Raw genomic sequence first — 15,054 nt, forward strand, 5'->3', positions numbered from 1 at the left:
CAATAAATTAAATCGCCAGCTATCATACTTCATATTATAAACTCATTTTTTGACCATAACAAGTATAACTCAACATATTTTCACCAATTAAAAATTCATAGATCAGCCAAAACATTTCATCATATCTTAGCCACTACGTATTAAAGTCTGAACTCAAAGTAACGATAAATAAAATATATATGAAGTTTTTACCATGATAACTTTATGCATCTCCAATTAACTTATTTTATTTTAATTTCATCCTATTAGAGATCTTTCTTTACCCCAATTGGTCACCGGAGAGGACCCAGATGTCTGAACGCATCAAACTCACCTTCGACGCCAACACATATGACTAGTCACAACTGACTGGACCAGGCCAGGGCTGCTCTATGATCAGGGATGTGCCAACTCAGGTTTTTAAGGTTCCTCTATCCTACCAACAAAGGGAGGCTTTCAATAATTAACAATTTATTTATTTAAATTATCTACCTTGTTCGCTTATGCTCTAAATCTAAAATGCCTAATTTTAATATTTTTACTTCCTCTTACAACAACCTCAAATAGTATCACTACATCTATTTAATACTCATATACAAGTTATTACAGAATCCTTACTCCAGACCTTCCAACAAGATCAATTTCAGCCAAGAAACTCATTCATGATAGAATTTATACAAGATAATTATAAACAATTACCCATAATAAGATATTACTATAAATGGTCATAGAAGAATACAATATTTGACAATCATAAGAATAATCTTAATATAAAAATTCATGGGAAACAAGAAGTTGAATCTGGCAGAGCCGGTTAGACAACTTCTAATCCATCCCAAAATACAATATAATTAAATAACAAGAACAATACATGTCTGGGGAAATAAGAAGTTGAATCTGGCAGAGCCGGTTAGACAACTTCTAATCCTTCCAAAAATGCAATAAAATAAATAAGTAAAGCAATAAATAGTTTGGGGAAACAAGAAGTTGAATCTGGCAGAGCCGGTTAGACAACTTCTAATCCTTCCAAAAGTGCAATAAAATAAATAACTGAAGCAATAGAAAGTTTGGGGAAACAAGAAATTGAATCTGGCAGAGCCGGTTAGACAATTTCTAATCCTTCCAAAATACAATAAAATTAAATAAGGAAAACAATAGAATGTTTGGGGAAACAAGAAATTGAATCTGGCAGAGCCGGTTAGACAATTTCTAATCCTTCCAAAATAAAAAAAAATAAACAACTAATAACATACAAGTGGCATAACATAATCAACATTACATTTTACAACTATCACACTTGGTTATCAACACAAAGCATACTCTCATTTAAAATTTAAGATCATACAGAAACAAAATACTCCATATTCAAGATATAAGATCAGAAAAAGCAAAATATAGCATATCCAAGACTCAAGATAATACAAAAGGAAATACTCAAAGTTAGCTCCCCTTACCTCTATTACAGACTTAATCCCCTCGTCCTCTGAAAACTTCCAGAATATCCCCTTTGCAAAATTTGAAATTCTTCCAACTCTCTTCTCTCAACAATTTTCTAAGTTCTTTGGTGTAAATTTTCAGCCTCCCCCCTTGGCTATTTATAGTAAAAAAATTTACTATTCATTTTTACTATTCATTTTAACTATTCATTTTTTTTATTCATTTTACTATTACAAAAATAATTTTTTTATTTGCAATTTGCTAAATTCTGATCTCAAAGCTACGTGGAACACTTATCCTTTCCAAAAATATTTTTATTTTATTTTATTTTTTTTTTTACTATTCACTTTTTACTATTCACCTTTTACTATTCACAATTTACTATTCACTTTTTTTTTTTATCTAGTATTTAACTTACAAATATTTTTCAAGGATCTTACACTGACACCTGCCTTCCACTATCTGATTTTCGAATCTTCGTTGCTTGATACCTGGCGTCTGTTCAGAGGGGTTTTTGGGTGCATTTTTAATGATTCTGATAAAAACAAATTTTAATTTTAGTCAAAGTTAAAATATTTAAAATATATTTAATATCTTTTAAAATAAAATAAAAATAAGTTGGACTATTGTTGACCCATTAACATTACTAAGATCACTCACTTGAGTCCAACTATACCTAGTGTAATTCTAAAGCTAATTCATATATATCTCACAAACCCATTTATTGTGTTATTAAATAAATTAGAGCTCAGAAATAGTTTAAATTTAAGTGTCGCTTGAAATTATTTTATAAAGCAAATCCTTAAATATTCAGTTCACAAAAAAATTCTTATATAACTTAAATTTCTTCCCAATTTAGTAATTTAATACTACTAAAATGAAACATTACATAGATAATGATATAACAAGAACTACAGATTGGGTGAATAAAATTTCACCTGAAGGACAAGATAACTACTTATACTATCAGCTTCACTTTCTCCCTTCAGCTGCTCCAACTGAAAAGAATGTATCCCTAAGCTCACACCATTCAGGTGATCATCGCAAAAGAGAAACAGACACACAAAGACAAGCCAAAGAAAAACAAAGGTAAGCTAAAGTAATTTAATTGATTACACCAATCATGCAAATTAAACAAATACATAACCATGTGTCAACCAATCATTTCAATCATACAATAACCGACCATACATTACAAGCAAAGACCGAACATAACATACATGTAATGACCGACCACTTGACATGACTATCCGGATTGTATGAATATGTAGCCTGTGGCTGTTCTTGCACTCGGGTGGTGTAGTAACTGGAAACCCCTCAGCTGTCACCCGAGGTTAGTCCGTCATACCTCACCCAGATCCCCTCTGGACTAGGACCTCCTACTATTCTCACCACATGACTTACCCATCTCTACTTGAGACTTGGTAATCATTAGAATGTCAGGATGAGCACCATGGATTTCGCTGTCCATATTCATACTTTACCACTACCTTGATAACCAATCACTGAGACATTCCTCCTTGGAATTCTCTTTCACATTCATATTACAATTATCATACCATACTTTCATTTTTATACCATTATGATAATGCATACATAAACCATCAAAACCATTGGAACAATTAATTAAAATAACACATTGGAATAAATATAAATCTAGGCCGAACAGAAAACATCAACATATATGAACAAGACCAAACACCCTGTGAATAGTGGAGACCGAACGGTTAATTTGAAGAGTAAGGCTCAAACATGAGCCAAATACAATTTGAGGGTCAAACACTTTAACAACCGAACACTTAGAGCTTGTATCAAATACTAAGAACTTAGACCGAACACTTAGTATAAGACCGATTGGTATGTCACTATCCACTGATCAGGACCGAACGATCCATACTAGGTAAGGCTGAGGAAATGGCCGAACACTATTAGGGACCAATCATCAGGGAAAAACCAAACACTAATGCAAGTCCGAACACTACCAAGACAAAGTACCTACCTAAAGCCGAACACTCTGGACTTAGACAGAATACTCTCTTAGGACTGAACACTAAAGCATGACCGAACGGTCATTAACAAGTAAGGGCCATCAAAGGCCGAACACGGTTAAGACCGAACATCAATACCAAACCATGTACTAGTGCAAGACCGTCTGGTCATTAACTGAAAACTCCATAGAAGCAGAACTCAGTTAAGACCGAACACAAAAGGAAGACCACTCACACCTAATACCGAACGGTCATGAACTGGTAAGACTCTAAAGAAACTGAACTCAGTTAATGATTGAGCACCTGAATATGGTCGAACGGCCAATCAGCGCATGACCGAGAGGTCAACATCGCATGTTCCACATTCTCCATAATTCTGCAAAAATATCTGCAGAATTATGAAAAACTCCTAACTTTACCAAAACTGAATATTTTTCCCAACTTCTAATTCCCCATACTTGAATCATATACAAATTTACATTATTCCAAGGATGTCTAAACCTTTATAAACACTTTCTAAAGAGTCTGCTACCAAATTCATGATCTAAAACTGCATAATCATCAACCTAAGGACTCAAATTCAATTCTACTGGTTTTTGGCACGGTTTGGTTGACTTAGGGATTCTAACAAGTCCTAAATAACTCATCTAAGCTTTCACCAGTGACCAATTGAACTTCTAACCCCAATTCCCCATTTTTGCTGCTTTACTTCCTTAAACACACTCAATAACCGCTCCAACAACTCAAAACAGAATAGTTCAACAAGATCACAGGTTATATTATCTCATACCACTATACAATTCACACATTCACTAAATTACATACCCAAGCAAACTTCCAAACAACATTATACAACAGTACAGTTCCACAACACATCAACCAATTAAATTAACTAGCTTCCCTTACCTCTAACCGAACCAGACAGCTTCCACAACCTTCAAGAATTTGCTTACTCTTCGAAGAAATTCTAAGAACACCTATAGACCACCGATTTATGAAATGAGATCAACCCTGCTCTAAACACGAAATTGATCGGAGGAATAGGAAGCTTGTGATGCCAGGATCACTAAGGTGCCCCCTGATTGCTGAACAGATGAACTATGGGTGAAGAAATCTAGAGAGAAGGGAGAGGAAAATTAGGAAATAATGGTTTTAGAGAGATAAACAATTTTAAGATAATGAACTGAGTGTTTAGAAATTCTTATTTATATTGTTGGTGTATTTCAACATTGGTGTATTTCAACATTAAAAGCTCAGTTATCTTAATACTTCTATCTACTATATTATTCTATTTTCTGAGTCTTTACATACAGTAGGTAAATATTTTGAAATATATTACAATAAAATTTGTAATAAATAAAAAATTCGAACATTTAAATTATATTTTTTATTTTAAATAAAAAAAATTGAAAATGTAAATCATATTAATATTTTAAAAATAATAAAATTTAATTTAAAAATAGTAATAAAAATAATAGTTTGTAAAAATATATAAGTGGCTCTCATATTAAAAAAATCCCACAAGACTCTTACTTAATAGTAATTTTTAAAAACACTCTGATTAAGTGCGAGAGTTTAAACTCATAACATAGAAGTAAACAATGATATCCTTCTATGTAATAATTCAAATCTATAATATGAAAGTAATTAAGACGAATTAAATTAAATTAATTTTGAAATTAACATTAAAAAACATATATTAGAAAATAATTTAAAAAAAAATATACGATCATTGACATTGGGAGCAACAACGTTCTGATTGTCCCGCATGCCTCTGCAAACGCCTCGTCCTCCTCGACCCCAACAACAACAACAGCCTCGTCACTGCTCGCAAACCTCCATCCACTGTCGCCGTCGCCGCCCTTAAAGCCCTCTTCCGCCCTAGAAACCCTAGAAGAAAAAGGAAACTTATTCTGGACCGATTGATCGGTGTAAATCAAAGTTTAATCGGTGGAAAAAGTTTCTAACGGTGAAAACAAGGTTTTAATCGGTGGAATCGAAGGGAAATGGTGAAAAGGAGAAGAAACCCTAACGGAGGGTTTAGATCTATGAATGTTTCGGTGGAAAATGAAGGATAGAAGAAATGGAGATGATTCTGTGAGTGCAGAAGGCTTACCGTGACGATGAAAGGCTTGCGATGAGGAGATCCCTCTCTCGAGCACCGTGGAACGGCGGCGGCCGACGGCGTGGTTGAACAGCGGCTTGCGGCAAGGGATGAACGGCGGCTTGCGGCAAGGGTTGAACGACGGCTTGCGGCGTGCCTTGATGTTAGGGTTTGGTGGAGAAGAGAATTTGGAGGCGAGGGAGGCAAATGAGAATCGCAAGAGTGCAAGAGTGCGAGAGAGAAATTCGGTCTTTTTATTTTAACCTAAGGTATTACCTCAGTCAAATTTAAACCGGTGCCTAAACTCTTTCAATCACAAAACCGGTGCCTAAACCCTTTCAGTCACAAAACCGGTGCCAAAATCATTTAAACTTTATATTATATGCTTCGGTTCGCCTTCTACTCGAGACAGTAACATTTATAGTCATCGGTTAATATATAACCGAGGCATATAACCACTCAATATTTACGAAAATACCACCGCATTTTTATATGCTTTGGTTTCAGTAAAACCGAGGTGTATATAACGCGTTAAAAAAGGATTTTTTTACTAGTGAACGTTCTTATTGGAGAATAACTTCTAAGATACTTACGTTTAGGATTTAGATTTATGCTGTAAATGAGGATATTAAGAGAGTTTTAGCTTCTTAAACAGATTTATCCGGCATAATATGGATGTGTTGATATTTAATGTACTTTTGAACATCTGAAAAAAAAAATTCTAGACAAAGAAGTAAATTAAGGGGTTCGAAATATGAAACTATGAAATAAAGAAGATATGTTTCTTGAAAGGTGGCGTGATTTCACAACCCTTTTGACAGGGCAAAATAATACAGTGTTGTTAAACAAACAAACAAAAAGGTTAGAAAATTTCATTATAACTTAAGTATGATTGTTTTATAAATAGCAAATAATAAAGATCTATTAATTAGAGTGATAAACAGGCCGTGATAAGAAGATTTAGATTCTTCAACAATCTTTCTTAAAATAAAATAAAAAATGAAAATGTATAAGATATGAAGAGATGGTACTGTGATGCCAAATTATAATTATTTAAGGTGGGGAATAATTTGCATCACTCGTGCCGTAAGGAAAGGAAGTCAAAATTTGGGGAACAAGAAACCTATGAAATACGTTTATTTTTTTTTTTCCTGCATGGATTGATTTGCAGATTGGTATAGTTATTATTTTTCTGACAAAATGTGGAAAATAATATAAAATGTGGGTTGCTGGAGATAATAAATGATGAATGATATAAAAGAGTTGTTGCATTGCTTCACGCTTTTAGGCACATTAGAAAAATGATTTGTTTTCAGTGTTTGATATTTTTTATGACATATTGGCCAATAGCTACTTCCAACCCCTTTCCCATTGGAGAGCGACAGATCCAGCCATAAGTGACTCAGTCAAAACTATTGAGATCTCAATATTAAATGCTACGTCATGACAAAAATCAAAATGTTACTTAAACTTTTCGATACCTACCCATTCTCTACAATTTATATCCAATTAAATGTCATCACACACAATCATCCTTATTTAAACCCACATATTATACAATTTCACCCTTCTTTAGCTCACTTTTCTTCTTTTGCTTCTTTTTTTATAAGGTGATTGTCTTGAATATTTATCCTTGGTTAATTTCATTGCACGAGTGACGTCATCTACATGCTTGAATGAGCTACATGTTTGCACTACTTCCCAGGATTCTGATATGAGATATATATGTATATTTCAGTTTCTGTCGTATGTTGATGGTGGATTTGCTTACCATGTTGCATTGAGTGTAAGGTGTCTCTCTTTTTTTAGGTAAATGTGTTTACTTTGTTTGGGTTTGGGCCAAGGTTGTCGACCCAAAACAATAAATCCCTTCCCTCAAGCTAGCATGCTGAGTTGGAATTATTCATATTGTTTGGTCATTATGGGATCTAATGTCTGAACATTTGTAACATTGTTTTATAAGTGTCTCTTCAAAGTTGATACATTCTTAGCACCTTTTCATCGTTATGATGGTCAAATATTTATTTACTCGAATTGTCTTTTCCTTTGAACGCTTACCAATTTACTACTTTCTTGCATTACTTCCATAACGTTATATCTTTCGTGAGAATGTTATATTTCTGGTGTTTTGGGAAGGAGTTCTAAGATTCTACTTCCACCAAGTAGCTATTATTGTTGGGACTGTAATACGTGATGCCACACTGAACTAATAAATCATAATTGTATATAGTGCTCTTTTTTTCACAAATACATAATATAATATATTTAGTTATTATCACCTCTACCACGGAAAAGGTTCCCTTAGGTTTGGCTTAAGGGAGCTTAAAGTGACAAAAAATTTCAAAGTATGCTATTTCATTGGAGAAGAAGCCCACTGCTCTTCGTCGTAGGCCTTTTATGTTTGGTGAAAAGTTTGGCACCTTTATTAATTTCGACATAGTTTAAGTAGAATTTTAATCCATAAAAAGAATTATCTACATAGATTTCGTTTTCAAACATTAGAAAATGTAATAAAAGGGACTTGTTAATTTAAAAAAAAAACGAGATTTTGAATTCATCGAACGCAGTTGGAGTACGGAAGCAGTTTTTATTTTATAAAAGTTATTTGAAGCAGTAAAAGGGTTGAATTATAGAAGGGTGGGAGGTAATTAAAATTAGGAGTTAATAGTAGGCAGACTATATATGTAATAAAAAGTAGAGTAAGTAATTGCGGGGGAAAGGGTGGGCAGATATGACAAAAAGAGGAGACTTAGTTACATTAATATAATCAATGGGCTTATCCTTAAGGAAAATGGTAAGATAGAATAAGTAGTAAAGAAAGAAAAGGTTGCTTTCAAATGACATATAGATATTCATATAAATTGGTGTTGGTTCGGATATGATGAAGTATTTGCTCTCACGTCCTCTAATAAACAAAGAGAAGGCCAGTCTGTCAACACAATGTGCCGTTTTTAAAGGCCATTTCTCCTTCTCTCTCCCCTCCTTTTCTTTCTTAATTCTCTTCTTCTGCTAATCTACCACCTAACCCTTCTCCATCACCATCCCCAACTTCTACGTGGGATCCAACTCCAACTCTCATCAAATGGATACTAAACTCACCAACAACAACAACAACAACCACCGTCACTCCTACATCAACGAACAAGAAGACTCTGATGGACCTCAAGAAAGCATTGTACACTCCCCTCCTTCTTCTTCTCTCTTCAACATCGATGGCGTTCTCACCTCCCCCACTTCCTCATCAAAGAGAAGGTTACCACTCCTTACATCTTCCTTTCAAATTTAAATCTTACAACCAAGGCATAGTGCTCCGAATGAATTACCAATCATGTCACAAATTCTACGCTACTCTCCAAAGTTTTACACTTTGTGTTCGTATTCACGAACCTTCGATTTTCTTCTCTCTTTTTCAGTGTTAAACTACTTACCTAAAATACCACTCTCAAAATTCTTAATTTCGCCACTACTGTTACAATTCTTGATTCCAGAATTTCCGTACGTGTGTATAGTGTGGTTTTTCAAAAGAGTGACTGTATATGTGAAAAGGGTGAGTGAAAAGAGGAATTGCCTTTGTTGAAACATGCAGGAGGGCAATACAGAAAAGGGTGGTGCAAATCCCGATCAAGGAGACAGAAGGGTGTAGGCTAAAAGGAGAGAGCAACACCCCGCCGTCGGATTCGTGGGCATGGAGAAAGTACGGGCAGAAACCGATCAAGGGTTCGCCTTATCCAAGGTTAATTCCATTCCCAAAACGTTTGAGTGTTGTTATTCATGTTTGGTTATTATTGTGTACAGAATAACTGAAAACAAGAAACGGAAATAACTAGTGTAACTGTCTTGTTAGTTGGTGAATTTGATGGGTAATATTAAGAAATTGTTTTGGTACAACAGGGGGTACTACAGGTGTAGCAGCTCGAAGGGGTGCCCGGCACGGAAACAAGTGGAAAGGAGCTGCGTGGACCCCACAATGTTGGTCGTCACTTACTCTTCCGACCACAATCATCCCTGGCCAGCTTCAAGAAACAACACCAGGCCCACAAAGAAGCCCGAGCCCGAACCGGTTACGGACCCGGTCGAGCCGGAGCCGGAGCCGGAACTCGAGGAAAAGTTTGCTGAACTGGGCGGGGACGAATCCATGATCAGCACCGCGGATGAGATGGGGTGGCTGGGCGAGATGGAAACGACAACGTCCACTGTTCTAGAAAGCCCGATTATTTCCGCAGGGTACCACGCTGACGTGGAGTCGGCGTTGCTGCCGATGGGGGAAGAGGACGAGCTGCTCTTCGCCGACCTCGGGGAGCTGCCGGAGTGCTCGGTCATGTTCCGGCAGGGGCTTCTGGCGGAGCGGCGGCGGTACACGGCGCCGTGGTGCGGGACCACGAGTTGAGGGCAGAAAAGTCAAAAGGAAAAAAGATAAAGAAAACAATAGGTGCCCGTTTGACACGTTGTTGGTGCGGCGGGCACGAGAAAAAGATACCAGCATTTTTTTTACTTGTAGTTTTGAGATATTTTTATTTAAATTATTTTTTGTTATTACAAGATAGTTAGTTTGTTGAGTAGAAAAGGAAAAGAAGAGATGAGTAGAGTGGGGAAAAACAGAATAAGAGGAAGTTTGGGGCAGTTAATGAGGGATGAGATGAGACAACGATGTGTGTGCGTGTCGGGAAGTGGTTGTAATTAGCGTAACTTTGGCCGTCCGTTTCAAACATCTTGCACAATGTTTGAAAAAATACATATGAAAATACTATATTATTCACTGGACCCCATATCCTCTTTATTTCTAGAACACTATATTAATAATGCGCCGATTCTATTAATGGCCCAGAATGAACAAAAATCTTCGTTTAAATTCATGATTATATTAACTTTCTAATTTTTTTATTTTCAATAAATTTGTTAATTTGTTTCTAGCACGGTTTACTGTTAATCATACAGATAAAAACACGGTTTACAATTAATCACAATTTACTGAATTCCCAAAATTGTATAATTTAAAAAAAAAATACGCTTTATTTGTAATTTTATGTTTTTTTATATAAATTCACTCTTTATATATTTATAGTATATTGAGTACCGACCAAAAAAAATCACTTTACAAAGTAATTTTTTTTATAATTTAAATTTGAGGATAAATTTAATAATCTCAGAAGAGATGGTAAATGATACTGCTATGTTCTTTAATTTTAATATATATTATTTTTTGTTTTTAATAAAGCAATATTTACACATTTTCTTGTTTTTTCAATAGAAATTCATCTTTATTATGTTTTAAATAAAAAAATCACTTACTTTATACTCTTAATTAAATGACGCACACTTTTTTTATTTACATAAAAGTATTATATTGACTGAGATTTAAATAAAAATTATAAAAAATAAATATTTAAAAGGAAAAAAACACAATATTTGTATAAAAAAAAAAGAAATTTAAATCACCGTTGGCTAAAAGTAAAAGAGATGTGAATGTTTAAAAGTTAGAGGATGTATACATGTTATTTTATCAGAAATTATATATATTAAAAACTAAATGGGTCATAAATGCCATTTATTAGTATATTTTTTCTCCTAAATTTAAATATTTATAAATAAAAATATTTCTTTAATCTCATTAAAGTAGGTACTATTTCTACTAAATTTAAACATTTATGAATAAGAATAACTTTTAAGACGTTAATTATGTGAGTGATACAGTATAATTATTGGATAAATTATAATTATTATCTTAAAGGTAAACAAAGTGTAATTGAACTAACTTCAAAACAATTTTAAAAGGAAATATTGCCCAATTGACATAAATGTTAGTTTGACTTTAATATTGGATCTTCTCTTTATGATTATTCAACTTTTTAATTTATAAGTTGTCAAAGTTGCGCCCTAAACTTTAATATTTATATCTATCTTTTTCTACCTTTTCACCATTCGTTGTAATTTAAATTGTGGTTATGCTCAGATCGTTATTAAAAGTCTATTTATATTATTACCTAACTTTATTTGTGGTTATATTTTATGTAAAGAGTTTAATGTAGACGTGGAAGTTACAAAAAGCTGGATTTAGCGAATGGGTCAAATTTTTATTTTGATTTGATTATTGCTTTAAATCATGAATATATGTAAGAAAATGACAATAAGAGTGAAATTATAAATAACAAAAAATTTGTCTGCACTACTTTATGCTAAAACTTAGAAATTAAAGAATATTATTAAATCACTAGTATTATATCAAACAAAAACATTTTCTAGAACCAGATGGGGCTATGAATATGTCTGCTTTACAATTATTAGTAAAGGATTTCTTCTTATTGGAATCACATCAATATTTTGAAAATAGATGTTATTTTTTTTTCATAAATACTCTATTTATAAAAAAGAAAAAGAGACAGATATGGACTTTTTCTTTCTAGATACAAGAAACAGATATTTATATTAGTTACCTTAAAATATATATTTATATATGCTATTAGTTACTTCTATACCCTTAATTTATTACAAAATATATAAATACAAGACAACCGTCAATTTCTCATGATTTTTGTGGAAAAGGATAAAGAAATCTTATTGATTGGTCTTGACCAAACTATAAGTTATGATTTGACAAAGAATAGTATAACAAAAAAAGTCACTGTAAAGCATATGGGACATGACCAACTAACAATAATTTAGCTCAAAATTGGCTCATGAAACGTTTCAATCTGCATTAAACACCATCACTTCAAAAACAACTTCAACACTTTATAAACTTTTGTAACAACATTAACCCTCATCACTTTCATCTTGCTTTCAACAGCCATATTCTCCTCTACATTAACAACTAAAAGGAAAGTTCAAAACTTTCACAAAACCACAATCTTTCTTTAAACTCTATTTCAAAACCATTTGTAATGTGGAATCATGTTTTTGTTCATCAGATATCAAACAGTGTCAAATGATTTTGAAATTAAGGTAATAATTATCAGTTTTTTCTTTCATATTAAATTTTGAAATTCAGTTATGTATAATTTGTTTTGTTAATCAAAATTTGAAATCTAGTTATATATGAATTTTTTTTATTCATCAGAAATCTAGTTTTTGTGAATGTTAATCAGATTTAAAATTCCGATATACTTTTTTGAATATAGAATTGTTCACTGGATTTTGAAATCCGTAACTACACCTCTTAAAAAATTTACTAAATTTCTTGTTGTGATTCACATTATATCTCCTGAATTTTTTTCATTTAGTTATGTGATCCGGTTTATTATTACAAATAGACTAATATGAGAAAAAGAAAAAGTTTGGAGTTACAGAAGAAAAACGTGGATGCAGAATTAAGCGCCCTGATTCTTTGCTTATTTAACGGGCCAAGGTGCATGCAGTGGTATGAAGGCCCAAATATATCCTTGGATAGCCCATTTAAAACCATTTAAAAAACAGTGAAAATGGACTGGATTTTTAAAAGTGCAAAATCTAAATAATTGGATTAAATTTTAAATTTAAATAATTATATTTCAAATAAAAATTATCATTTTTAAAAAATGAGATATATTATGTGAAAATGAAAAGGATAAATATTAACCGTTAACTTGTATAATAATATATTAGCTTAGAATAAAAAACTATTTGATATTTTAAACGAAGACAAGTGACTGTATAATAATAAAAGAAACAATTCTAATAAATTCTTTATTTATTTTCAAATAAAGCACTTGGTTTTATACACGGTTAACTAATCCTAAGAATACAAAAGGGCAAGAAATACCAAAAACAACATTCTCAACAATGACTATTGGTTAGTGAAATGATGATAGTTTTTTCTGTGTAATGCAACTGATTCCTCATCTTCACTTCCTCCTTGTACCTTAAAGATGCAAACAAAATCTGACATTTTAATCCTCAGAGATTACAGAAACACCAGACCTGGCTCCCCATTTTACACACATAAACACAGTATACCAACAGAGAATAAACGAATCAAACTTTTCCCATGCCTTTAAGGGAAAAACGAGTACACTTAAATACTCATTTTATATAATACATCAAAACCACAAAATACATGAAACAAAGGAATATAACATACATTAGTTGCTGCCTGCCGTTGTCATAATTTCGGTCAAACTCTACCCCATTTGCATTGTTTATCCTTTCAACAAACCAACACGCTTAATTTCAAACATTATTTGCACTAGAACGTGTATACATTAATTTTATTTCTAATCAATATAAAGTTTCGCACCCTATGCTTCTATGAACAGCACCAACCGAAATCGAAGGGCTTTAGAATAAGCAAGAAATGTGGTTTTGTCATCCATTACATGTTCTTTTCCAACGTGATTTTGATATGGTTTTTCAAACGAAAAGTTTCACTTGAATAAGTATTTTGGTATATTTAAATGCAGGTAGTGGAAACAAACAAAGTGAAGACTTGGCATTGAAAGAGCAAAAGAATCTCATTATCTAATATTATGGTGATCACGACCTATCTATGATTGTATACAGCCATACACGTCCTTGTCACAGTTCCCACCTTCTGCATAATTAGCCCCTCATAAAATTTGTCTCCATTGCATATGCTACATCTCTCCCACCCTCTATTTTCCTTATCTCACACTCACCACATTGCCTTGTTATCAGTATCGTTCAAATTTTCATTCACCATCACTCATATCTCACACTCAAATGCTGCCCAAAACCAATACCTCTCCACAAAACATCAAAGTTCAGCATGTCCCAAAGCCCGTGTCTGATAGGTTGCTACAGAAGTTCAACGATGACTCACCGTTTGATTTTGATTATGAACAAAGTGGGTTGTGGTCTCCTCCGGTTCCACGCACGGTGTTCTTGAACTCACCCGGAAGGATATTGACTGAGCAAGAGATGCTTCAAAGACTCAGAAGAAAAACTGCTCCAAGAAAACATGCCAAAAAGTTCAGAGTTTGTTTCACTGTACACTCATACTTCTTGGTTCTTTCCCTGTTCCATTGCTTCCAACTACTGCTACATCTCAATTTCTTAATTATCTAATTACCACTGAAAAATTCTATGCGTTATCCTTTTTGCAGGTGTTCTTCTGTGCCTGATAGTGAATGTAAACAAACTGCCAAGATTTTTCTTCACTGTTTCTTGTTTACAATACAAAAGTGAATTAATCCGAAATTTTCGCTATGATTGTAGTATCATATTCACAGGAATTTACGTGTATTTCTATTCTTTTTGGTTAGCCGCAAAAGATGTATATGTGTCCATTTTTATGCAAAATATGATATAGAATATGAATTTGTGATCCATTGTTTTCATACCACTGTACCTTTGGGTCCCCTAGCATTCTCTTTTTCCTGTTATTCATTCTTGATTAAGATATACTAATAGTCACATGTTCATATAGGCTTTGTCAACACAATTTCACTTCTCTACCAATACCATGTTTTAATATTCTTTCTCGATTTCTCAATTCACCACCCATAAGATTCTTCTTCTATAGGTAGTTATATAGCAACTCATCAAAGATAAAAGAACACAATTCAAGACAAGTCAAGTCTTTCAAATTCGCCAATGCACTCATGAAATTAGAAG

The 15,054-nt window shown here is 33.2% G+C and overlaps 2 protein-coding genes across 5 annotated transcripts; both read left to right on the forward strand.

Annotated features, from left to right (window-relative positions):
• The first annotated feature begins 8,413 nt into the window (after window positions 1–8,413).
• On the forward strand, window positions 8,414–10,269 carry LOC108337437 (probable WRKY transcription factor 65). Its single transcript, XM_017573970.2, has 3 exons — window positions 8,414–8,760; window positions 9,095–9,241; window positions 9,400–10,269. The coding sequence occupies exons 1-3, from the start codon at window positions 8,591–8,593 to the stop codon at window positions 9,893–9,895; spliced, it is 813 nt and encodes a 270-aa protein (XP_017429459.1). The 5' UTR covers window positions 8,414–8,590; the 3' UTR covers window positions 9,896–10,269.
• Window positions 10,270–14,051: 3,782 nt separating this feature from the next.
• Window positions 14,052–14,691, forward strand: LOC108341267 (uncharacterized). Of its 4 annotated transcripts, none has more exons than XM_017578969.2 (2): window positions 14,052–14,445; window positions 14,544–14,691. In XM_017578969.2, the coding sequence occupies exons 1-2, from the start codon at window positions 14,161–14,163 to the stop codon at window positions 14,559–14,561; spliced, it is 303 nt and encodes a 100-aa protein (XP_017434458.1). In that variant the 5' UTR covers window positions 14,052–14,160; the 3' UTR covers window positions 14,562–14,691. The 4 variants fall into 4 exon arrangements, with proteins under 4 accessions (XP_017434458.1, XP_017434471.1, XP_017434452.1 ...); XM_017578982.2 differs by having other exon boundaries at window positions 14,052–14,415; XM_017578963.2 differs by having other exon boundaries at window positions 14,053–14,408.
• The last annotated feature ends 363 nt before the right edge of the window (window positions 14,692–15,054 follow it).

The sequence above is a fragment of the Vigna angularis genome, chromosome 1 (genome assembly GCF_016808095.1).
Source record: "Vigna angularis cultivar LongXiaoDou No.4 chromosome 1, ASM1680809v1, whole genome shotgun sequence".
Taxonomy (NCBI): domain Eukaryota; kingdom Viridiplantae; phylum Streptophyta; class Magnoliopsida; order Fabales; family Fabaceae; genus Vigna; species Vigna angularis.

Coding starts and splice junctions, on each gene's coding strand:
- LOC108337437 (XM_017573970.2), top strand. CDS start 8,591: ATGGATACTAAACTCACCAACAACAACAACAACAACCACCGTCACTCC. Junction 8,761..9,094: donor ACTTCCTCATCAAAGAGAAG/GTTACCACTCCT, acceptor TGAAACATGCAG/GAGGGCAATACAGAAAAGGG. Junction 9,242..9,399: donor AAGGGTTCGCCTTATCCAAG/GTTAATTCCATT, acceptor TTGGTACAACAG/GGGGTACTACAGGTGTAGCA.
- LOC108341267 (XM_017578963.2), top strand. CDS start 14,161: ATGCTGCCCAAAACCAATACCTCTCCACAAAACATCAAAGTTCAGCAT. Junction 14,409..14,543: donor CCAAGAAAACATGCCAAAAA/GTTCAGAGTTTG, acceptor TCCTTTTTGCAG/GTGTTCTTCTGTGCCTGATA.